The sequence below is a fragment of the Heteronotia binoei genome, chromosome 19 (genome assembly GCF_032191835.1).
Source record: "Heteronotia binoei isolate CCM8104 ecotype False Entrance Well chromosome 19, APGP_CSIRO_Hbin_v1, whole genome shotgun sequence".
In the NCBI taxonomy this organism is placed as follows: Eukaryota; Metazoa; Chordata; class Lepidosauria; order Squamata; family Gekkonidae; genus Heteronotia; species Heteronotia binoei.
Genome location: NC_083241.1, coordinates 4,997,696 through 5,023,145, shown reverse-complemented (window position 1 = coordinate 5,023,145; position 25,450 = coordinate 4,997,696). Strand labels below are relative to the sequence as shown.

The following is a 25,450-nucleotide window of genomic DNA, read 5'->3' as shown; positions in this document are numbered from 1 at the left end:
CGGATATAAATCCAATATCTTCATCTACCTCACAGGGTGTCTGTTGTGGGGGAGGAAGGGAAAGGAGATTGTGAGCCGCTCTGAGACTCTTCGGAGTGGAGGGAGAGATATAAATCCAATATCTTAACATAAGAGCCACACGGAAGTAACATCAGATGTTTGAAAGCAGGAAATTAACGAAAATAGATGGGGATGGGAAAGGAAAGCAACTTTAAACACATCCTCCAAGCCACTGGCTGGCTTGACAGTGATTTAAAGACAGAAGTGCCTTCTCCAGGCTGCCCAGTGAGTGCCACAAAACAGACGGTGGCTCAGTGGTAGAGCATCTGCTCAGTAAGCAGGTCCCAGGTTCAATCCCCAGCATCTCCAAAAAAGGGTCCAGGCAAATAGGTTTGAAAAACCTCAGCTTGAGACCCTGGAGAGCCTCTGCCAGTCTGAGTAGACAATACTGACTTTGACGGACCGAGGGTCTGATTCAGTATAAGGCAGCTTCATATGTTCATATGTGGGAAAGAGCCGCAGTTTGGCCACCCAGTTTAGTCCTTTTAGCTTCCGAGGAGAGCTCAGGCTCTGTCTGATACAGACCCCCCCAACTTACTTGTCGTCTTGGCGGTCCACAGGATCTGTAACACTCTCCTCCGCCATCACCAAAGAGGTACAAAGGCCAAAAGAATGTTCTTAAAATCTTTATTAGAAATACATTTGCTTGCCTTTGGAAAGACTAGTAAGTGCAGATTTGACCAGCGTCAAGCGCCCCCACCGTGGACTGCAAGTTCTCCTGCTAGTGCAAGGCGGAGCGAACCCAGCAGCATCCCCCCACCCTTCCTGCAGCCCCCCCTGCACGGCTTTTTCACTAAAATTGTCAGGGGGGGGATCAAAAGGAGCACTTTCTTCGTGCGCTGGTGGAAAAACTGCTAAGGTCTGGCCCTCTTGGTTCCCCGCGTGCTGCACTCCAGGGCTGGGCGGCCAAAAGCTATTGAGCAAATGACCGCGTCACCGCCTGTGATTTTTGCATCCTTTTTTTTTCATTGCCACTGAAGCAGATGAGGCAAGAAGATCAGTTCCTCCCAGAAAAGCGAGAGTCTCACTTAACGGCATCTCTGCAGTAAAGTAGTATGCCGTGACCCCGATACAGATCTGTGTTAGGCGGGACAGCATTAATGCTTTTCGCCCCCCTCGCACGTTCAGTAGTGGAATCCCCCTACCACCCCTCCCTCCATCTACACACTGCTGGGTAACATCTAAAACTTGACACCCCCTCCCCTTTGTAGTACTAGTAATGGGAAGGATTGGGGGTAGATTCTGCACCTGTGTGTTTCTCTTAGAGTGGTGGAACTCCCTGATTTTCAAACCTAATTGCTTTTGGCCCTTTCGAGTCTTCATAACACAGTGAATAGCAGACCTGTTCTTGAATGGGGGAAATCACGTTGATAAGAAAACTTCTGATCTGGGGCAGCGACGCTCTGCATTCTTGGTGCTTTGCGGGGGCGGCAGCAGCGGGAGGGCTTCTGGGGGACCTCCTGATTGCGCCTGGGTTCTTGCCGCTGTGTGGCAGAGAGTGTTAGACTGGATGGGCCACTGGCCTGATCCATTATGGCTTCTCTTATGTGAGCCAGTTTGGTGCAGTGGTGAAGTGTGCGGACTCTTATGTGGGAGAACCGGGTTTGATTCCCCACTTGCATCTGCTTGGAATGGCCTTGGGTCAGCCATAGCTCTGGCAGAAGTTGTCCTTGAAAGGGCACGTGTGAGAGCTCTCTCAGCCCCACCTATCTCACAGGGTGTCTGTTGTGGGGGAGGAAGATAAAGGAGATTGTGAGCTGCACTGAGACTCTCGAATGGAGGGCAGAATATAAATCCAATGTTGTCGTTGTCTTCTGAAAGCAAACTAATAGCTCAAGAGCCAGATTCCAGTAGCATCTAAACAACTAACAAAAATTTGTGGCAGGGGAGGAGATGATGATGATATTGGAGTTACATCTCGCCCTATATTCTGAGTCTCAGAGCGGTCACAATCTCCTTCACCTTCCCTCCCACAACAGACACCCTGTGAGGTTGGTGGGGCTGAGAGAGCCCTTACCGCAGCTGCCCTTTCAAGGACCACTCTGCGAGAGCTCTGGCTGACCCAAGGCCATCCCAGCAGGTGCAAGTGGAGGAGCGGGGAATCAAACCCTGTTCTCCCAGGTAAGAGTCCGCACGCTTCACCACTGCACCAAACTGGCTCTCGTGAGTCCCTGCTCGCTTCTTCAGGTAACTCACGAGAAACAGCGACCCTGCCACAAGTGTCGTTGGTCTCCAAAGTGCTCTTTTCTTCTGAAAGCAAATTGGTGATTGTTTGTAAGGGGGGGGGGGCTTCCGAGGCCCCCTGGAGCCAGCCACACGCACCCCGGGGCGGGGGGGGGGGGAGTATTCTCTTTCAGAACTGTCTACTTGAATCAATATGATTTTCATCCAGTTCCCGGATCTTGGGAAAAAAGGAACACAGGGAAGGGGGTGGGCGGGTGTTTCTCCGCTGTGGTTGGGAGAAAGGGAATGCTGCACAACAGGCTACTGATTCCTGCCACTATAACTGCTATCCGGGCACAAAAAGAGTAAAAAAAAAAGCTACTCTAGTTGGAAAGCCTTTGCACCCCCTCCTACCATGTGCTGTTTTATTACTGGGTTGTTGTTGTTTTTTTGCACGTATGCAGAATACACATTTGATTTTTGCAGAGCCGTTCGCTTCGACTGGATCCGAGAGCGGCCCGACTGAGCCACTGAAGGGCGAAGAGAAGGGGGGAAAGAACCAGGCTGGGGGCAAAGGGCTGTACAAAAACGGTGTTCAGGTCAACGGGACAAGTAAAACACCAAAGGTGGGAGAGCCGCACCCTCCCCCCAGGAAAAGCGGTGCCAGAGACCAGGCCTAGTGGGCTTTCCTCTTCTTGGGGCCGAGGTGTCGCTTCCGTTGCTTGTAGAGATGGCGGAAGTTGACAAACGGCCCTGGAAGGAAATGGTAAAGGCAAGCTGAAAAGGCGTCTGCACCCATCAGCTCTTCCTCAGGCAGCTGACGGCTTACAAGAGTTAGGTGCAAGCAGAGTCGGGTTGGGACCGAGAGACCCAGGTTTGCCTCCTCCCTTTGTCCCAGAAGCTGGCTGCTTTTCACCGGGTCAAACCCATTTCCCCAGCTGAATCAGCCTCAAAGGGCTGTCGTGGAAGAGGCTGGATGCTGCTTTGGGTTGCGCCATCTTCAGAGAAGATGGCGCAAATAAAAAGTTTGATTTCTGAGGGAGCCTGGTGGAAAATTTATTTGTATCTCCTTTAAGTAATGGCGCGGGGTGTTAAAACTGCAGTACTTGCAGTCCTAAGCTCTGCTCACGAGACCTGAGTTCGATCCCCGGCGGAAGCTGGGTTTTTAGGTAGCTGGCTCGAGGAAGGCTCAGCCTTCCATCCTTCCGAGGTCAGTAAAATGAGTCCCCAGCTTGCTGGGGGGAAAGTGTAGAGGACTGGGGAAGGCAATGGCAAACCACCCCGTAAAAAGTCTGCCGTGAAAACGTGAAAGCAACATCACCCTGGAGTTGGAAACGACTGGTGCTGGCACAGGGGACCTTTCCTTTTCCTAAGTAATGGGCTTGTGAGTATTTGTATCCCAATTTGCTCTCTGTAGCCGCCACTGTGTCCAAGAAAAAAACGTGAGGTATAATTTATTCATGTATACCCCACATTTCTCCCCAAAGCAGCTTACACTGTTCACCTCTCCTCTGTTTTAGTATTTTGGGGGTTTTTGCTCACAACCACCCTGTGAGGAAGGTCAGGTCGAGTGTGCGTGACTGGCCCAAGGTCACCCAGCAAACTTTCAGGGCAGAGTCAGGATTGGAACCTGGCTCTCCCAGTCCCTAAGAGCCCCGTGGCGCAGAGTGTTAAAGCTGCAGTACTGCAGTCCTAAGCTCTGCTCACGACCTGAGTTCGATCCCTGACGGAAGCTAGATTTTCAGGTAGCCGGCTCGAGGTTGACTCAGCCTTCCATCCTTCCAAGGTCGGTAAAAGGAATCCCCAGCTTGCTGGGGGGGGGAAGTGTAGACGACCGGGGAAGGCAATGGCAAACCACCCCGTAAAAAGTCTGCCGTGAAAACGTTGTGAAAGCAACGTCACCCCAGAGTCGGAAACGACTGGTGCTTGCACAGGGGACCGTTCCTTTCCCTCCCAGTCCCTAGTCCAACATGCTTAACCCCCCACCCCCCAACTGGCAAGCTGGAAGCACAGGTGGGCTACAGCCCCCCCCCCCGCTTTTTTCCCTTGGGGCCAACCTTTAGGCAGAGGGGTCTAGTTTGCACCCCTGTAAACCAGCCAGTGGTGCGTTTGAGGCTTGATCCGAAACTCACCTAGAAACAAGGCCACCAAGTATAGCTGCAGAACCACCGAAAACGGAAGGGTGAAGCTCAGGGGAGAGGGCAACGCGAGGCTGAACCTTCCGGTGTTGCTGAAGACTGGAATGGCTTGAATGACGGTGACGGCTGGAGGCAGAGAAAGAAGGGATCAGGGCTTTGACAGCAAAGAGCTCACAGTCCCAACCAAATGCGTGCAAATGTGAGAAGGCTGTAGATTTATACCTCGCCCTTCTCTCTGAAGCAGAGACTCAGAGCGGCTTATAATCTCCTATATTTTCTCTCCCACAACAGACACCCTGTGAGGTGGGTGGGGCTGAGAGAGCTCTCCCAGCAGCTGCCCTTTCAAGGACAACACCTACAAGACCTATGGCTGACCCAAGGCCATTCCAGCAGCTGCAGGTGGAGGAGTGGGGAATCAAACCCGGTTCTCCCAGATAAGAGAGCTCTGGCTGACCCAAGGCCATTCCAGCAGCTGCAAGTGGAGGAGTGGGGAATCAAACCCGGTTCTCCCAGATAAGAGTGCTCTGGCTGACCCAAGGCCATTCCAGCAGCTGCAAGTGGAGGAGTGGGGAATCAAACCCGGTTCTCCCAGATAAGAGAGCTATGGCTGTCCCAAGGCCATTCCAGAAGCTGCGAGTGGAGGAGTGGGGAATCAAACCCGGTTCTCCCAGATAAGAGAGCTATGGCTGACCCAAGGCCATTCCAGCAGCTGCAAGTGGCGGAGTGGGGAATCAAACACGGTTCTCCCAGATAAGAGTGCTCTGGCTGACCCAAGGCCATTCCAGCAGCTGCAAGTGGAGGAGTGGGGAATCAAACCCGGTTCTCCCAGATAAGAGAGCTATGGCTGTCCCAAGGCCATTCCAGAAGCTGCGAGTGGAGGAGTGGGGAATCAAACCCGGTTCTCCCAGATAAGAGAGCTATGGCTGACCCAAGGCCATTCCAGCAGCTGCAGGTGGTTGAGTGGGGAATCAAACCCGGTTCTCCCAAATAAGAGAGCTCTGGCTGACCCAAGGCCATTCCAGCAGCTGCAAGTGGAGGAGTGGGGAATCAAACCCGGTTCTCCCAGATAAGAGAGCTCTGGCTGACCCAAGGCCATTCCAGCAGCTGCAGGTGGTTGAGTGGGGAATCAAACCCGGTTCTCCCAAATAAGAGAGCTCTGGCTGACCCAAGGCCATTCCAGCAGCTGCAAGTGGAGGAGTGGGGAATCAAACCCGGTTCTCCCAGATAAGAGAGCTATGGCTGACCCAAGGCCATTCCAGCAGCTGCAGGTGGTTGAGTGGGGAATCAAACCCGGTTCTCCCAAATAAGAGAGCTCTGGCTGACCCAAGGCCATTCCAGCAGCTGCAAGTGGAGGAGTGGGGAATCAAACCCGGTTCTCCCAGATAAGAGAGCTCTGGCTGACCCAAGGCCATTCCAGCAGCTGCAAGTGGAGGAGTGGGGAATCAAACCTGGTTCTCCCAGATAAGAGAGCTCTGGCTGACCCAAGGCCATTCCAGCAGCTGCAAGGGAGGAGTGGGGAATCAAACCTGGTTCTCCCAGATAAGAGTCCGTGAACTTAACCATTACACCAAACTGGCTCTTACACTCTTACAGCCGGAGCACAGAGTGACCACAAACCCCAGCATGGAAAAGCCCCTGCCCTGAATCTCAGTTTTCGGAAGCTGTCTCCGCTTTCCAGCCTGCAGCGGAAGAGACCACGTACCTTCCGCCAGGATACCCAGAGGGTACAGGGGGATCCAGATACTGTAGCGGATCCACGTCAGGACTTTCCATTCTATGTCGATGCAGGAAAGCATATAGAAGGGGTACCTGGAGAGGAACACACAAAGCTGCCTGATGCTGAATCAGACTCTTGGTGCAGCCAGGGACGCACTACTGTCTACTCAGACTGGCTCTCCACGGTCTAAGGCAAGGGTGTCAAACTCATTAGTTAGGGGGGCCGGATCTGACATATATGAGACCTTGTCAGGCCAGGCCATGTGTGTTCCTACTTAAGATAGCAGAGATATAAACTTTATAAAGACACAAACACAATTAAAGACTTTTAAAAAAAAACACCTTAAAACATGCTTAAAACGTTACCGCTCGTCGGTCTTAAAGGCGCTTTCTTTGAATTTCTCCCATGGGATCCAGGGAACTGGGCAAAGGAAGCTCTGGCTCTTTCCTTCCTTCCCCAGGGGACCACGAGAGGGAGGAGCCTCAGCCAACAGAAGGCTTGGCTCAATAGCTCTGCTATGTGATTGAGAGAGCCTGGCAAAGCAAGCTCTTTCCTCCCCCCCCTTCCTTCCCAAGGGAGGAGCCTCAGCCAATGGAGAAAACGGAGGCTTTGCTCTGTAGCTCCTGTGCGATTAGCAAGCCTTGACAAAACAAGCTGATAGGAGCCCTCTGGGGGCCTGAGTGAGCCTCTAGGGCAGATGTTTGGCACTCCTGGTCTAAAGGAAAGGTCTGTCATGTCCGTCTACTACCTGATACTTTAAACTGGAGATCATTAGGGTTTGTAGAATCTTTCGGGCTCAAGTGCCGTGTTCTACTGGAGAAAGTTTTCCTTCCAGACGTTTCGTTCTCGGCTGCGGAGAACATCCTCAGTGGCGTTGCAGCCGGAGCAGGCGCTCTGACCTTCTTGGCTGCTGTGCATTGAGTGAGCAATGCACTTGAGCTGGAAAGATTCTACAAACCCTAATGATGTTGCCAGCCGTGAAAACCTGAAATCTTTGATAAACTGGAGATGTCGGGGACTGAACCTGCGACCCTATGTGTGCAAAGCAGACGCTCTTGTCACTGAGCCATGTTCCCTTCTCCAAGGAACCAAAAAATGCATTGGGTTTATTGCAGCAGAGATTGGATTTATACCCCGCCCATCGCTACCCGAAGGAGTCTCAAAGGAGCTTCCAATCTCCTTCCCTCCCTCTTCCCACGACAGACAATTGTGTGAAGGAGGTGGGGCTGAGAGAGCTCTGACAGAAACTGCTCGAGTGCCTTGACCACCGCAAAACAACCCCCCCCCCACCTGAATATCTCCACCATGCTCCAGATGTAGAAGACGAAGAACACGACCGCTTTGCTTTGCATTTCCTCCACCCCTCCGAGGACAATGAAGAGAATAAAATTCCTCCCAAAGACCTGCAGAGGAAGGGGTGAAAACAACAACAACAAAAAAACAGTTGCAGAAAGTTCTATGCTGGGCAGGGATACTTCTGGAGTTCACTGATGCTGCCCAAAAGCAGGAGCATTGGAGGACAGGCCTGCATAAGTGGAAACAGCTGGAGCAGCTGCCCCCACTGCATGCCCAAGAGTGGTCTCTGGGGGGGCTGACAAGAAATGACGAGGGAGCAGCAGGACGGAAGGCTTTTACACCCAATGAACGATCCGCTCTAGTGCAGGGGCATCAAACGCGGTTTGTGATTTCATTTATTTATTTTTATTTCTTTAATAGGCTTGTAGTCCGCCTTTCCCCATAAACGGGCTCAAGGCGGATCACAACACATAAAAGTAAGGCTAAAAAGCTACATATCAAAGCTAAAACACCAATTTCAAATTAACAGTAAAAGCAATAAATAAAACGCAGAACCGGGTGGGCAGGGCGCAGGTGAGGGCCGGATCTGACACAAAGGAGACTTTGTTGGGCCGGGTCATGTTGGGTTGTGTGCGCCTATTTAAGATTAGGTAGCAGAGCTATAAACTTTACAAAGGATACAGGCAAACACATTTAAATATAGATTTTTTTGAAAACTGAAAGCACGCTTAAAATATTAGCACTCATTGGTCTTAAAGGGACTTTCTTTGCATTCCTCCCATGGGATCCAGGGAACAGGGCAAAGGAAGCTCTGGCTCTTTCCTTCCTTCCTGAGGGGACTGGGTGGGGAGAAGAGCCTCTGCCAATAGAAGAAAGAGAGACTTGGCTCAGTAGCTTTGCCGTGCGATTGAAAGATCCTGGAAAAACAAGCTCTTCCTCCCCAAGGGGGGAGCCTCAGCCACTGGAGAAAACAGAGGTTTTGCTCTGTAGCTCCTGTGTAATTGAGCATGCCTTGCAAAGCAAGCTGTTACGCAGAAGGAAGCAAGAAAGAGGGAGAAGGAAGCAGATGACAGCCAGCTGCTCGGCGGCCCGATAGGAGCCCTCTGGTGGTGTGATTCAGCCCCTGGACTGTATGTTTGAAACCCTTGCTCTAGTGGCCCTTTGCAAGCGGATTTTGCCATTTCCCACAGTGAAATCCAGTTGGAGAGTGCATGGAAAGTGTGTTATTCATCGCGTGTGTGAAAGCAAAAGATTCTACGCTACACTCTGCCCCCCACCCAGGAGGGCAATGTTGGGTGGGCTTTACGGAAGAAAGGCCAAGATACACTCTTGCCTGAGGCAGGTTCTGGGGTAAAGCGACTAGAAAGCAACGATGTTAATTCCTTGGCCATTTAGTCCCTTCAAAACATCAGTCCCTGTTCCAAAGCCAATGTCCAGCCAGGGCTTTCCAAATTCCCTCCACGGAGCCTACCTGAAGCAAAATGGGGACCAGAGGAGCTCGGACGAGGCCGATCAAGGCGTTCACAATCTCCATCAGGGCCAGCGACTGGCACAGGTACATCATGTCCGAGGTGGTGTGGAATGTATCAAAGAAGGAATCTGCCAAAGGAGCCCGTTCGGTTTCAGCACGAGTGGGATAAACAGCCAAAAGAAAAGACCGTCGTCAAACCTCTAGAACGGAACCTTTCCTCTGCCAAGGGCCATATGGATATTTATAACATCATTCACGGGCCATTAAAAATTATCAACTTAAAAAACAGTGCTCTGCCAAGGGAGAACGATTCAGGCCGGCAAAATTGAAGCAAATAATATTTGAAGTCATGTGGGGAGAAACCTAATCAGGCACACACACACACGGCCCGCCACCCTAGGCAAATGCATAGGTCCAGGGCTTTTTTGTAGAAAAAGCCCAATAGGAATTGACCACATCCCCTAATATTAGCATATTAGGCCACACCATCTGAGATAATCAAGTGCAAACTTGACAGTAACTTTTCCGGGCCTCGCAGCAATTCTGGCCGGCCAGCCAGGCCCCAGGGAGGCTGCCACACAGTATATCTGGGCCCTGTGATCCCTGCCTGGCCCAGGGAGGCTGCTGCACAGCGCAGCTGGGCCCCACGATCCTCGCTGGCCAGCCAGGCCCCAGGGAGGTTGCCGCACAGTACACCTGGGCCCTGTGATCCCTGCCTGGCCCTGGGGAGGCTGCTGCACAGCGCGGCTAGGCTTCATGATCCTTGCTGGCCAGCCGGGCCCCAGGGAGGCTGCCACGTGGCTCGGTTCGGTCCAGCAATCCCCGAGGACCACACCAAGTGACCTCGGGATGGAGGTTCCCCCACCCGTGCTCTAGAAGCCTGCCTTTTCAAGAGCAGTTAGTTCTCACAGAAAAGTTAAGTGCAGACAGTTTGGAATTATGGTTGTGCTTGCCACAAGATAAAGATGACCTTGAGGCAGCTGGTGGTGTCTCAGACGGTGGGGGTGCAACTTTTGTTTCTGCTACATAGTAGAGAGTTCTTTACAGCAAGCACAGAGCACTATTACCGTGCAAATGTTATAACACAGCAAAGACACTTGACGCAAAGGCGTTTCTGCTACAAAAAAAAAAAAAGCCCTGCGTATAACTGAGGCCCCATTTTTGTCTACCTGGGGGCTGGGGACCAAACGGAGCTGCCAGAATGAAGGTCGAACATTGGTCCAAGATGATACATGCATCAGAACTCTCGATCCAATTCTATATCTCCTGGCAGCTCCCAGGGAGAAGAAGAAGAGGAAACCGGACTTGCCTTTCCCCAGCATGAAGAGCCGAACCGTCATGTTCACAAAGATCCAGGAGAATCCCAGGAACTGCACCAGGTTGTACATGAACAGGTAGCCTCTCTTCAGGTGCCGGAATGCTGCAAACCCATCAGAGAACCCATTAGGGCAGGCCACGGATCCAAGGCATTTTTGGAATTCTGATCCAGTCCTGTGGGCACAGCCGCAAAACGGCTGCCAAAGCTTACCATCAGCCACAAAGCGGAAAGCTCTGACCGATTTCCCACTTGCCTTACGCCACTCTCACACTTCTCTTCTCCGTGGGGCTTCTGTCAGATTTCACACTATCTGTCCCGGGGCTGCAACTGCCTCTTCCGCGCAGCAAACGAGATCCTCTAAAAACCAGTTTCTGTTTGCCGTGCGAAAAAGGCAAAACGAGTTGCAGCTCCGGGGCAGGTACTGGGAAATCCGACGGAAGCCCTAAGGAGAAGAGGAGCGTGAGAGCAGCATAACGCTAGTGGGAAGCCGCTCTTGCTCAGCGGGGGCGGAGCTAATTTTTAAAAACAAAAATCTGCACAGCTGATTCAATCTCCAAAGACAAATCAGAAATCTTACTGAGCAACAGTCCCACCAGTTTGGTGTAGTGGTTAAGTGTGCGGACTCTTATCTGGGAGAACCGGGTTTGATTCCCCACTCCTCCACCTGCCCCTGCTGGAATGGTCTTGGTCAGCCATAGCTCTGGCAGAGGTTGTCCTTGAAAGGGCAGCTGCTGTGAGAGCCCTCTCCAGCCCCACCCACCTCACAGGGTGTCTGTTGTGGGGGAGGAAGGGAAAGGAGATTGTGATCCGCTCTGAGACTCTTCGGAGTGGAAAGCGGGATATAAATCCAATATCATCATCTTCTTCTAGCTCAGCCCACCTTCTAAAATAGGGTCACTACCTCTGGATTGGGATGTACCTGGAGATGTTAAGGGTGGAGCCAGGGGAGGGGAGAATGGGGCAGAATGCCACAGGGTCTACCTTCCAAAGCAGTGGTTCCCCCAGGTGGACCAATCTCTCTTGCCTGAAGAGCAGTTATAATAGTGGGAGATCTCCAGTCCCCACCTGGAGATTAGCAAAACTCTATAGTGATCTTAGTGTACAGCTGTGCAAATAAAAAAACCCCATACATTTTAAACAACCAGATAGTGTAATGTAGAGGTCAGTGGTGTTCCGACAAAGCTTGCATGTAGAACCTGGAAATCTGACAGACGTGTTCTGAACCTTGTTGGTCTCCTGTGAACGTATTGTAAAGATTGGGTTCCAGCGACAAATAAGCCTCCAGACTGAAGAAAGACGGATGAAACATCTTGATATCTAGAACAGACGTCTTTGGAAGGGCTTCTTTTAGTTCCACAAACTAAATACTGGGATATTGTTACTCCTTGGAAAGACTGTTTTTGAACTGTCTTCTGTGAATGTCTTTTTGCTACATGCTCTTGGTCTATTTGAAGTTCTACGTGCAAGCTTTGTCAGGACACCACTGACCTCTACATTACACTGTTTTGTTGTTTAAAATTTATGGTGTCTCTTAGCGGTTTTTTTATTTACACCCTGTGGCATTATACCCTGCGGAGATCCAGTCTCCACCCCTAAATCTCAAGAGATTTCCCAAGCAACAGTTGTCACCCCTAGAAAAAAAGGAAGGCATCCTGTTTACTGCAACATTTTGCTCCAAACTGCTGCTGAGAACAATAATATTTTTTTTTTTCAGAAGGCTTACGGTCTTTAGGAGTTCTGTTCTCAATGCTGATTTTGTTGATTCTTTCTTCTTCCTGGAAATCAGAGAGAGGGTTTGGGAAAGAGTTAGGACAGCTATTCCCACAAACTTTCTGAGCAGGATGTGGAGACAATTTCAGCTCCCCCTCCCTGCACCTCAGGCTTTCTCCCCCAAAAGAAGCCATTCCACCCCACAGCTTCTTGTGGGTTCCAAACCACCAAATCAAGTAAAAGTGTTCCTTCTTAAACATTCTGGAAAAATGTTTCTCTTCTATTGGTTGCTGGAGCTTCGAGAGAGCCAATGGCGACCCCCCCCCACACACACATAAGAACATAAGAGAAGCCATGTTAGATCAGGCCAATGGCCCATCCAGTCCAACACTCTGTGTCACATAAGAACATAAGAGAAGCCCTGTTGGATCAGGTCAATGGCCCAACCAGTCCAACACTCTGTGTCACATAAGAACATAAGAGAAGCCATGTTGGATCAGGCCAATGGCCCCTCCAGTTCAACACTCTGTGTCACATAAGAACATAAGAGAAGCCATGTTGGATCAGGCCAATGGCCCCTCCAGTCCAACACTCTGTGTCACATAAGAACATAAGAGAAGCCATGTTGGATCAGGCCAATGGACCCTCCAGTCCAACACTCTGTGTCACATAAGAACGTAAGAGAAGCCATGTTGGATCAGGCCAATGGCCCCTCCAGTTCAACACTCTGTGTCACATAAGAACATAAGAGAAGCCCTGTTGGATCAGGCCAATGGCCCCTCCAGTTCAACACTCTGTGTCACATAAGAACATAAGAGAAGCCCTGTTGGATCAGGCCAGTGGCCCATCCAGTCCAACACTCTGTGTCACATAAGAACATAAGAGAAGCCCTGTTGGATCAGGCCAATGGCCCCTCCAGTCCAACACTCTGTGTCACATAAGAACATAAGAGAAGCCCTGTTGGATCAGGCCAATGGCCCATCCAGTCAAACACTCTGTCACACAGTGGCCAAAAAAATTATATATATACACACACACTGAAATGTGTGATACACAGTGTGGGTAATAGCCACTGATGGACCTCTGCTCCACACACGCACACGCCATGCAGTCAGTTGGGCTTGTGGGCCAGGCTTTACCTTGGCTTTCAGCTCCATCTCGGCGTCCGACTCATCCAGCCAGCGGTCGAAATCAGGTGCCAGGAAGAGCGGCCGCTTCTCCTGCCTGGTCAGCCGTTCCCACCAGTGGCTCTCCTGCTTTTTCACAGTGATGTTCAGCTGCCTCTGGGTCACCTTGCAGACAGGCTAGAAAATGGAACCACACAGCGCCCGGCGTGAGAGAAGGGGCGCTGGCTTTGACCACGAGAAAGCGACAGGAGAAACGTTGAGGGCGGAACAGCTCCACCAGGCGGTGCAGTCACGTGCCGTCATTCCGTGAACAGGACATCAGCTTTGCCAATAAATCTGTGCCAAGTTACTAGTCCCTGTTGTTTTAAAAGTATTTTGCTTGATGACTTAAGTCCACGTTAGTCATCTGGGGCACAGTGGAGGTCTGGAGGGGGGGGGGGGAAGGATTGAACATCTTTCTGTTTGGTGCAGTGGTTAAGACCAGTGGACTCTAAGCTGGGAGAACCACGTTTGATTCCCCACTCTTCCCAGGGTTGCCAAGTCCAATTCAAAAAATATCTGGGGACTTTGGGGATGGAGCCAGGAGACTTTGGGGGTGGAGCCAAGATCAAGGCTGTGACAAGCATAATTGAACTCCAAAGGGAGTTCTGGCCATCACATTTAAAGGGACGGCACACCTTTTCAATTCCTTCCTTCCACAGGAAATAATGAAGGATAGGGGCACCTTCTTTTGGGGCTCATAGAATTGGACCCCCTGGTCCAATCTTTTTGAAACTTGGGGGGTATTTTGGGGAGAAGCACTAGATGCTATACTGAAAATTTGGTGCATCTACCCCCAAAAAACAGCCCCCCCAGAGCCCCAGACACCCACGGATCAATTCTCCATGATTTTCTATGGGAATAAATCTCCATAGGGAGATAGAGTTCCCAGCAGACATTTCCCTCTCCTCCCCCCGCTTTCTGACGACCCTGAAGCGGGGGGAGGGCCTCCAAACCGGGGGAACCCCTGCCCCCACCTGGGGATTGGCAACCCTAACTCTTTTACATGCAGCTGCTGGGTGACCCTGGGCCAGTCACAAGTTGGGTCAGAGCTATTCTTGAAAGAGCAGCTCTCAAAAGAGATCTCTTAGCCCCCACCTACCTCCCAGGAGCCTTGTTGTGGGGTGGAGAAGGGAACGAGATTGTAAACCACTTTGAGACTCCAACACTGTTTGCCAAAGGTGCTTTCTGTTTGGTGCAGGTGACCCAGTAATGTGCCGTTGGTCAACCTGGATCACACACCCGCAGCCACCTAATTACATTAACTAGGCCGGGGCTTGCATGCCCGCAAGCACACCCATGCACTCCTTTTGCAATGCATGCTCAGGGGCCAAGCCAGGGGTATCGTCCACATGACTGAAAGGCTTGTACCGTCTCCCACATGTTCCTGCTGAGGATTTAAGACTGCATGCAGAGTCCCTCATCGCTAGCTTGGCGCAGTGGTTAAGTGTGCAGACTCTTATCTGGAAGAACCGGGTTTGATTCCCCACTCCTCCACTTGCACCTGCTGGCATGGCCTTGGGTCAGCCACAGCTCTGGCAGAGGTTGTCCTTGAAAGGGCAGCTGCTGTGGGAGCCCTCTCCAGCCCCACCCACCTCACAGGGTGTCTGTTGTGGGGGAGGAAGGGAAAGGAGATTGTGAGCTGCTCTGAGATTCGGAGTGGAGGGCAGGATATAAATCCAATATCATCGTCGTCATCACTATTCTACCAATCAAAGAAGCTTGTCTGATGGGCACACGAGACAGGGCCTTCTCAGCAGCAGCCCCACGATATGGAACACTGCGCCACGGAGGTGCGCCTAGACCGTTCACAGTCAATCATCAGGAGGCAGCTGAACACAGTTTAATTTAGGACTGCATTTGACTGATTAAGTTGATATTTACTGGCAGTCTGGAGTTTTTAAATTATTGCTTTTATGGACTTTAATAACTGCTGCTTTTATTATGCTTTTTTATAATCTCTGAATTATACTCCACGTCACCTTGAGTTCCACAAGGGAGAGAGGCGGCTTATGTATGTTTTAAGCAAACAAATAAAACCCAGCTCTTTTAATCAGCACTAAAATCACAGCCTCTTGGTTTCTGAAATGCTGAGTCTGGAGTTTCTAGCTGTGGAGTCTTGTGAGCAAAAATTCTACTTTGTGAGCTACTAGCATTAAAGTTGTGAGCTGTTGCATAAGTTAACTTGCTTTGGGGCAATTTTTCCAGAGCTAAGACAAAAAATGTGTGAGCCAGAGGTGAAAAAAACTGTGAGCTAGCTCACACTAACTCAGCTTAGGGGAAACACAGCCTGCAAGGTATGCGCAAGTGGCAACAGGCTTCCTCGGGAGCTGGTGGGCTCTCCTTCCTTGGAGGTTTTTCAACAGAGGCTAGATGGCCATCTGGCAGCAATGAAGACCCCGTGAATTTAGGGGGAAGTGTTTGTGAGTTTCCTGCATTGTGCAGGGGGTTGGACTAGATGACCCTGGAGGTCCCTTCCAACTCTAGGATTCTATTAGGAAGAACTTCCTGAAGGTTAGAGCGGTTCCTCAGTGGAGCAGGCTTCCTCGGGAGGTGGTGGGCTCTCCTTCCTTGGAGGTGTTTCAACAGAGGCTAGATGGCCATCTGGCAGCAATGAAGACCCCGTGAATTTAGGGGGAGGTGTTTGTGAGTTTCCTGCATTGTGCAGGGGGTTGGACTAGATGACCCTGGAGGTCCCTTCCAACTCTAGGATTCTATTAGGAAGAACTTCCTGAAGGTTAGAGCGGTTCCTCAGTGGAACAGGCTTCCTCGGGAGGTGGTGGGCTCTCCTTCCTTGGAGGTTTTTCAACAGAGGCTAGATGGCCATCTGGCAGCAATGAAGACCCCGTGAATTTAGGGGGAGGTGTTTGTGAGTTTCCTGCATTGTGCAGGGGGTTGGACTAGATGACCCTGGAGGTCCCCCTTCCAACTCTATGATTCTATGTAGGGGGCCCATCAAAAAGAGCCTGGAGTGAGGCAGATGCTGCTAAAAAGGGAAGCCACTGAGCTGGGATTCAGGTGCATGTTCTTTAGAGCTACTGAGGAAGATGCATTCAAATGGTGACTTTACTCCCATGTCAGAGAAGAGGCACTTGCACTGTTGCCTTGGCACCCTGGCTGTCTTCTCTCATGGGGCTTTGATGCTCAGATGTACTTGAAAGACGAGAATTTCCAGTCTCGATATTAAATGTGTGATGCAATCCAATTGGGTTCCCCCCCCCCACCTCCCGTGCCTGCTTTGAAGTGCTTCCAAATTTTAAATTACGTTTTAAAGAAGGGTTTCCAAACTCGGCCTCCCAGATCCCAATCTCAACACCCTAAACCAGGGGTGGCCAAACTTGCTTAACGTAAGAGCCGCACAGAATAAATGTCAGATGTTTGAGAGCCACAAGACGTGAATATCAGATGTTTGAGGGAAGGAAGGAAGATTGGAGGAGGGAGAGGTAGAAAGAAAGCAACTTCAAATGCATTTTCCAAGCCGCCAGTTGGCTTGGCTTGGAGAAGTGATTTAAAGAGACAAATGCCTTCTCCAAGCTGGCCAGTGGGGTGGTGGAGGCTTTGAGAGCCACAAAATATGTGTGGAAGAGCCGCATGTGGCTCCCGAGCCACAGTTTGGCCACCCCTTCTCTAAACACTACACCTCACAGCTTTTCCTTAGTTCCTCCGGGTGTGGGGGAAAGATGGCTTTTGTTTTAACAGGGTCATTTCCAGTCACTAATACTGTACACCACTGTGCATAACAGGCATGTTCGATGTGCAAATCTAACCTGGGGTGTGAGTTGTTGGCTCTTGCTCTCCCTAGAATCCCTTAAGAAGAAAAAAAGGGTGTGCGTCTGCACCTGGAAGTCATGGCGACTGACCCCCTACTGGGGGCCTGGAAGATATTCAGAGAGATGGCTGAATATAAAGCCTGCCCCAGTCTTCCTGACTGCTGGTATTCCAAGCAGCTCTCCCATCCAAGTACTTGCCAGAGTCGCCCCTGCTTAGCTTCGGAGATCTGATGAGATCGGGCTAGCCCGCTAGAATCCTGAAAAGAACCTGTGGCGCTGTGGCCTGCTCTGCAGACTCGAACACAAGACAACAGTGTTCTTGGACCTTCCTGGGAGAGTTTCCTTGCAGGGAAGTCAGGGGAGATAAGCGTGTCACCTATCGCTTGGGAATCCAGGTAGCCAATGGACAATTTATGAACCTCTGACACATGACCAAACAGCCTAGGCAGCCGAACACTGAACTCTGTTGCTAGGAAACAACAGAGGAGAATTGTTTTCTGTGGCCCCAGAAGGTAGGACCAGAACCAGTGGGTTGAAATTAAATCAGAAGAGTTTCCGGCTCAACATTAGGAAGAACTTCCTGACCGTTAGAGCGGTTCCTCAGTGGAACAGGCTTCCTCGGGAGGTGGTGGGCTCTCCTTCCTTGGAGGTTTTTAAACAGAGGCTGGATGGCCATCTGACAGCAATGAGGATCCTGTGAATTTAGGGGGAGGTATTTGTGAGTTTCCTGTATTGTGCAGGGAGGTGGGACTAGAAGACCCTGGAGGTCCCTTCCAACTCTATGATTCTATGAACAGGCTTCCTCGGGAGGTGGTGGACTCTCCTTCCTTGGGCGTTTTTTAAACAGAGGCTAGATGGCCATCTGACAGCAATGAAGATCCTGTGAATTTAGGGGGAGGTGTTTGTGAGTTTCCTGCATTGTTCAGGGGGTTGGACTAGATGACTCTGGAGGTCCCTTCCAACTCCATAATTCTATGATCTTCACTCTTGCACAGGAAAGAGTGTCGACCTGCCTGCATAGCACGGTGGTTTCCACTCACACAAGTGCCACGGCATGCTTGCATACACACACTTGCGCAACCTCAGGCCTCACACATCCCACAAGTTTAAAATGGACTTGCATCTCGATTCTCAAAAACAGATGGAAAATGTGCGTCCTTAGATGGGGGCTCTTCTGTCGCCACGCAAAACAATCCTTTGATGAACGAGGTACAGCAAGAAGCTGAGATCCATACCTGCGGTTTCACGGGTTCCAGGAACTCAATTTGAAATTCATACACATTGTCGCCTTTGGCGCCGTGACCCTGAGCTAGAAAAACAGGAGCATTGGTAAAGGTTTTACAAACATTGGAGGTGAGGGGGGGGGAACAAAACAGGACTCTGTTTTTATAAAGCTTCGTCTAAACGTTTAGCTACCTTATATAGCAGGGGTGGCCAAACTTGCTTAACGTAAGAGTCACACAGCTCTGTGTAACGTAAGAGCCACACAGAATAAATGTAAGATGGAGGTAGGCAGGGAAGGAAGGAAGGAAGGAAGGAAGGAAGGAAGGAAGGAAGGAAGGAAGGAAGGAAGGAAGGAAGGAAGGAAGGAAGGAAGGAAGGAAGGAAGGAAGGAAGGAAGGAAGGAAGACTGGGGAGAGAGAGGTGGAAAGAAATCAACTTTAAATGCATTTTCCAAGCTGCCAGTTGGCTTGGCTTGGATAATTGATTTAAAGAGACAAATGCCTTCTCTACGCTGGCCAGTGGGGAGGTGGGGGCTTCAAGAGCCACAAAATATGTGTGATGGAGCCACAGTTTGGCCACTCCTATTATACAGGGAGAATGCTGTCAAGTTATGTTGTATGAAAAAATGAGAAAAGGTAGGAATTACCTGGACATACAGGTGCTACTGTAAATGGCTGTCCTGCTTATTTTGGTGTCTTTTTATATCAAAGTTTAAAAAAAAGCCCATAGAATTGTGTGGAAGGGATAACTTGGGTCTAAATGTCCACAACCCCTCCCACCCCTCTTCAAAGCACGTTTTTTTTGCTCTCAGATAAATTCTCAAGGTCGCTGGCCCAAAAGTTGGTTTTTCGGTTTTTTTTAAGGATGCAGCAGAGACAAAACAGAGATGCATCACGTGACAAGAGAAATCCAGGAGAAGCCAGCAGCTGTGAGAATTGGGCACAGCATCCAATCCATCCACAGCTCAGAAGACCCAAGGAGACAATCTTATGCAGAGTTACACCTTTCTAATTTCCGTGAGCCCCATGGCACAGAGTGGTAAGCTGCAGTACTGCAGTCCGAGCTCTCTGCTCACAACCCGAATTCGATCCCAGTGGAAGCTGGGTTCAGGTAGCCGCCTCAAGGTTGACTCAGCCTTCCATCCTTCTGAGGTCGGTCAAATGAGTACCCAGCTTGCTGGGGGGAAAGTGGAGATGACTGGGGAAGGCAAACGGCAAACCACTCCATAAAAAAAGTCTGCCGTGAAAACGTCACGATGCGACGTCACCCCAGAATCGGAAACCACTGGTGCTTGCACACGCTTACCTTTTTAATTCCCCCTGAAGTCAACAGGTTTAGCTAGGGTGTAACTGTGCAGAGGATTACAAGGACCACGTCTCATCATCTCTGGGGTTCCCTGCTTTCCCCCCTCACATACCGGGACCCCAAATTATAAGAACATAAGAGAAGCCATGTTGGATCAGGCCAACGGCCCATCCAGTCCAACACTCTGTGTCACACAGTGGCAAAAAATTTTATATATACACACACACTGTGGCTAATAGCCACTGATGGACCTATGCTCCATATTTTTATCTAAACCCCTCTTGAAAGTGGCTATGCTTGTGGCCGCCACCACCTCCTGTGGCAGTGAATTCCACATGTTAATCACCCTTTGGGTGAAGAAGTACTTCCTTTTATCCGTTTTAACCTGTCTGCTCAGCAATTTCATCGAATGCCCACAAGTTCTTGTATTGTGAGAAAGGGAGAAAAGTACTTCTTTCTCTACTTTCTCCATCCCATGCATTATCTTGTAAACCTCTATCATGTCACCCCGCAGTCGACGTTTCTCCAAGCTAAAGAGCCCCAAGCGTTTCAACCTTTCTTCATAGGGAAAGTGTTCCAGCCCTTTAATCATTCTAGTTGCTCTTTTCTGCACTTTCTCCAATGCTATAATATCCTTTTTGAGGTGCGGCGACCAGAACTGCACACAGTACTCCAAATGAGACCGCACCATCGATTTATACAGGGGCATTATGATACTGGCTGATTTGTTTTCAATTCCCTTCCTAATAATTCCCAGCATGGCGTTGGCCTTTTTTTATTGCAAACGCACACTGTCTTGACATTTTCAGTGAGTTATCTCCCACGACCCCAAGATCTCTCTCTTGGTCAGTCTCTGCCAGTTCACACCCCATCAACTTGTTTCATTTCGTTTCTTTCGTTTCATTTCGTTTATTTCCCCTGCACGCCTTCCAAGGAAACTCCAGACTGCCCCCCCCCCCGCATGCCCTTCCAACACAATACAAGTACACTCAAATGTGATGCGGAGAATCCTGCCATCCCACAGATGTATGGCAACCTCCGTATGGGAGCTCTCTTGCCTACTTGTTCAGGCAATGGCTGCATTTGCACAGGAATTCACAACCCTGCCAAGCAGAATATTAGTTCCTGTTCTAAAATTCCCGTTTACTTGCAGTTGGACCCGTCAGGACGTTTTCACTGGCATATTCAAATGTGAGGTTCTGCACACAGAAATATTTCCCTAGAACCGGACGCCGGGCAAGCATTGTGTTGTTTCAAAGACAAGAATGATCCAAGTTTCTAATCCTCATGTAAATATCTGTTTCCCCAAAAGGACATAGTGTTTTGGCAGCTTATTACATGATTACTTTCTAATTTTTATAATATATGTAAAACACTTTACAAGCTTGCTACCGCCCGGTCAGCCAGCTTTTAATTTTATAGAGTGAGTTCACGGGGCTCCAAAAAAACCGGCAGCCTAGAAATATATCTACGTCCAATCCCAGGGCGACAGGACAGCTAGCTCAAATTCAGGAATCAAACTGCTCGGATCGACCAAAGTTCTGGAACACATATATTCCTCAGCGGAACAGGCTTCCTCCTCGGGAGGCGGCGGGCTCTCCTTCTTTGGAGGTTTTTAAAGAGAGGCTAGGTGGCCACCTGACAGCAATGCGGATCCTGTGAATTAGGCAGATGACAGGAAGGAGGGCGGGAAGGGCTGTATCAGTGCTTAGTCCTCATGGCCCCTTCTTACGTGCCCAGGGAAATGCTGATAGCCACTCTGGGGTCAAGCAGCAATTTCTTCTCCAGGCTAGTTTGGTAAGGGATGCTGGAGGTTTTTTGCCATCTTTTGGGCCTGGAGACTGCAGGGGTCACTGGGGATATGTGGAGGGGAGGAACTTGTGAATTTCCTGCATTGTGCAGGGGGCTGGACTAGATGACCTTGGAGATCCCTTTCAACTCTGTGATTCTAGGATTCTATTACCCCTGGAGGGCTGTACTTCCCCACTTCTTTTCCCAAGGAACAAACACAGGAAAACAACAGCAAAACACCACAGGTGGCCTACCTTTGAAATGGAGCACATTGTCTGTAATGGTGATGTCCGGATCCTGCAGAGCAAAAGGAAAGGTTGAGACCGGCACGGGGGAGAGCGTCAGATCCAGGTGCAAATCCCTGTTCTGGCTTTGAAGTCAGCCACACCCTCTTAGCCTCACCTCCCTCACAGGGTGGTTGTGAGGATAAAATGGAAGAGAGGAGGGAGGATGTCGTAAGCTGCATTGGGCCCCTCCCCCCGCACTGTGGAGAATATTAGGGTTCAGCTATATCTAAGAAAGCAAATTGGGGTACAAAACTGGGAGCTGCTCAGTTTGGTACTTTAAGATGACGAAGAAAGAAGATGTTGGATTTATATCCCGCCCTATACTCTGAATCTCAGAGTCTCAGACTGGTCACCATCGCCTTTACCCTTCCCCCCGCCCACAACAGACACCGTGTGAGGTGGGTGGGGCTGAGAGAGCTCTCCCAGAAGCTGCCCTTTCAAGAACAGCTCTACGAGAGCTCTGGCTGACCCAAAGCCATTCCAGCAGGTGCAAGTGGAGGAGTGGGGAATCAAACCCAGTTCTCCCAGATAAGAGTCCGGGCACTTAACCACTGCATCAAACCGGCTTTAACTGGTTTGCTGAAATTTAAAATGCAAAAGCACATGTGAGAAAAGCAGATTTCAGCTGCTATATGCAGTCCCTTTCTCTCTGGTTGCCTGATGTGGGGTTGCCAATTTCAAATTGGGAAATTCTTGGAAATTTGGGGGCAGGGCTAAGAGAGGGGCCTTAAAGCAGCCCTTTCCTCTAGGGCAGGGGCGTCAAACTCATTTGTTACCAGGGCCGGATCAGACATAAATGGGACCCTGTCCAGCTAGGCTATGTGCATCAAAAAATGTAATGCCAGCTAGCAGAGAGATGTTATAAACGACACGGGAAACACAATTAAAATATTTTTTTTTGAAAAAAAAAAAAACTTAAAATAAAACATGCACAAAGTATTAGCAATCTTGTAATATTGTGGTCAGTATCAAAGCAAGCTCCCCCCCCCACTTTCTCCCCAAAGGAGGAGCCTCAGCCAATGGAAAAAAACAGAGGCTTTGCTCTGTATTTCCTGTGTAATTGAGAAATCCTGGCAAAGCAAGCAGTGACACAGAAAGAAACAAGAGAGGGAAAAGGAAGCAGATAACAGACATTAGAGTTTGTAGAATCTTTCGGGCTCAAGTGCCATGTTCTACTGGAGAAAGTTTTTCTTCCAGACGTTTCGTTCTGACATAACAGACATTTGCTTGCGGGCCTGATCTGGCCCCCGGGGTTACATGTTTGACACCCCTGCTCTACGGTAAGGGGTCTCTGGAGAGCCGCTGTCATTCTGCTAGCTCTCCAGTCCTGCACCTGGAAAGTGGCAACCTGTCTTGCAAGGGGGATGGCTCAGGACTGGAACTGCTGCCAGCCTCAAAGAAGCTTTGGGGTCCAGGTGGGAGGAACACAACTCCAGCTTCCCTTGTCCTAAAAAGGGTGCACTGGGAAATGGCAGGTGCTGGAATGGTGGGGGGGGGATGGGGGGGAGAGATGGCAGGCACAGCATGGAGAGTTGCCAGCAAGGTCCTAGGGTGCCCCCTCCCCAGTCCCTTGCCAAGGGCCCAGCCTTCCACCCCCCCTGCAAAACAGGGCTGCGGCTGCCTTCCAGGTACTTAGGGTTGCCAAGTCTGACTCAAGAAATATCTGGGGCCTTTGGAGGCGAAGCCAGGAGCAAGGGTGAGGCAAGCACGGCTGAACTCCAAAGGGAGTTCTGGCCATTACATTTAAAGGGACCACGCTCCTTTAAAATGCCTTCCCTCCTTTTGGAATAATGAAGGACAGCGGCACCTTCTTTGGGGGCTCACAGAATTGGACCCCCCGGTTCAAACTTTTTGAAACTTGGAGGGTATTTTGAAGAGAGTCCCCAGATGCTATGCTGAAAATTTGGAGCTTCTACCTCAAAAAACAGCCCCCCCCCGAGCCCCAGATACCCACATATCAATTTTCCATTATAACCTATGGGAATCGTTCTCCATAGCGAATTATGGAGTGCCCAGCAGACATTCCCCCCCCCCCCGCTTTCTGATGACCCTGAAGAGGGAGAAGGGCCTCCAAACCGGGAGATCCCCTGCCCCCACCTGGGGATTGGCAGCACCTGGGGATTGGCAGTTTGCATGCACCCAAGAAAGCCAGGGACTGGGGCGGGAAAAACCATGTGGGAAGGCTCTAGGATATGCAGATGAGCAACTTGCAACACGTCCCCCACACCGGGGGGGGGGCTGCTTCCCCCAACCTGCCCAAGCCCAAGCCCACCTCTCCTCCCAGAGGCCGACACTGCAGACAGCGCGCAGGTGCCGGAACCCCGACCTCCCTTCTCCCCTCTGTCCCCTGCAACCAACCCAGGAAGCAGTTTCTAGCCCCCCTCCCCAGCCCCGGAGGCGGCTTCTAGTCCCCCCCGCCTTGCAAAGCTCAAGCCAAACGCGTTCTCTTGCAAAAGGGGGCACGCAGGTTCTGGCCCGCCAACCTCCCCGCCTCTCTTTCCCCTGCAGCCAACCCAGGAGATAGTTTCTAGGCCTCCCCCAATCCCGGGGGCAGTTTCTAGTCCCCCCCCCCGCCATGCAAAGCCCAGGCCGCCAGCCAAGCGCGTCCTCTTGCAAAGGGCAGCAGGTGCAAAGGGGAGGCCGCAATCCGGCCGGGGGGCTCACCTGGGCGTCGCTGAGCTCCACGCGCAGGTAGAGCTCGTGGTGGCGCTGCGCCCAGTGCACCTGCGGGGTGAGGCTGCCACTGGCGCCCGGCATCTTTCCCTTCTCCAGGCTGGACGGGCGGCCGCGGGAGGAAGGAGCAGGCGGGCTGAAGAGCGCCAGGCGCAGGCGCAGGCGGGCGGTCCGGCCCCCTTTGCTCCTCCGTCGGCCCGGGCAGGTCTCTCTTTCCCCGGCAGGAGCGCGGCGAGGGCTGGAGTGCGCAGGCGCCGCGGTTGGTGAGGGCTGGGCTCGGGTTGCCAATCTCCCGGGGAGACCAAAATTGACCAACGCATATAGAGTATAAGAAAAAGAGCCCCGTGGCGCAGAGTGGTAAAGCTGCAGTGCTGCAGTGCAAGCCCTCTGCTCACCACCTGGGTTCGATCCCGGCGGAAGCTGGGTTCAGGTAGCCGGCTCCAGGTTGACTCCGCCTTCCTTCCTTCCTTCCAAAATGAGGACCCAGCTTGCTGGGGGGGGAAGTGCAGATGACTGGGGAAGGCAATGGCAAAGAAAGGAAAGGTCCCCTGTGCAAGCACCAGTCGTTTCCGACTCTGGGGTGACGTTGCTTTCACGGCAGACTTTTTACAGGGTGGTTTGCCATTGCCTTCCCCAGTCATCTACACTTCCCCCCCAGCAAGCTGGGTCCTCATTTGACCGACCTCAGAAGGATGGAAGGCTGAGTCAACCTCGAGCCGGCTACCTGAAAACCCAGCTTCTGCCGGGAATCGAACTCAGGTTGTGAGCAAAGCTTAGGACTGCAGGACTGCAGCTTTAACACTCTGCGCCACGGGAATGGCAATGGCAAACCACCCCGAAAAGTGTGCCGTGAAAACGTGAAAGCAACGTCACCCCAGACTCGAAAATGACTGGTGATTGCACAGGGGGACTACCTTTACCTTTATTGTATAGGGTTGCCAAGTCAAATTCAAGAAATATCTGGGGACTTTGGGGTGGAGCCAGGGGCATAATTGAATTCCAAAGGGAGTTCTGGCCATCACATTTAAAGGGACCACACACTTTTTAAATGCCTCCCCTCCATTGGAAATAATGAAGGCTAGGGGTACCTTCTTTTGGGGCTCATAGGACTGGATCCCCTGGTCCAATATTTTTTTAAACTTGGAGGGTGTTTTGAGGAGAGGCACTGAATGCTATGCTGAAAATCTGGTGCCTCTATCTAAAAAAACAGCTCCGCCAGAGCCCCAGATACCCGCAGATCAATTCTCCATTATTCCCTATGGGAATCAGTCTCCATAGGGAATAATGGCATGCCCAGCAGACATGTCCCTCCCAGCCCCCCCTCCACTTTCTGATGACCCTGAAGCAGGGGGAGGGCCTCC

At 51.0% G+C, this 25,450-nt stretch overlaps 1 protein-coding gene across 1 annotated transcript; it reads right to left on the bottom strand.

Moving 5' to 3' along the window:
• Positions 1 to 673: 673 nt before the first annotated feature.
• HACD3 (3-hydroxyacyl-CoA dehydratase 3) lies at positions 674 to 24,237 on the bottom strand. The gene is made up of 11 exons (XM_060259752.1): positions 24,081 to 24,237; positions 21,384 to 21,426; positions 18,045 to 18,118; positions 13,013 to 13,177; positions 11,887 to 11,938; positions 10,155 to 10,265; positions 8,846 to 8,973; positions 7,369 to 7,481; positions 6,064 to 6,170; positions 4,356 to 4,487; positions 674 to 2,976 (listed from the first exon to the last, which is right to left on the bottom strand). Exons 1-11 carry the CDS (start codon positions 24,171 to 24,173, stop codon positions 2,900 to 2,902), a joined length of 1,095 nt encoding a protein of 364 aa, XP_060115735.1. The 5' UTR covers positions 24,174 to 24,237; the 3' UTR covers positions 674 to 2,899.
• Between the last annotated feature and the right edge of the window lie 1,213 nt (positions 24,238 to 25,450).

What these genes read in the sequence shown, in the direction of transcription:
- HACD3 (XM_060259752.1), bottom strand. Translation starts at nt 24,173, where the DNA reads ATGCCGGGCGCCAGTGGCAGCCTCACCCCGCAGGTGCACTGGGCGCAG. An exon ending in TGGAACCCGTGAAACCGCAG is followed by an intron (nt 13,178 to 18,044) that starts GTATGGATCTCA and finishes TCCATTTTCTAG; the next exon opens with CCTGTCTGCAAGGTGACCCA. An exon ending in GAACAGAACTCCTAAAGACC is followed by an intron (nt 10,266 to 11,886) that starts GTAAGCCTTCTG and finishes ATGGGTTTGCAG; the next exon opens with CATTCCGGCACCTGAAGAGA.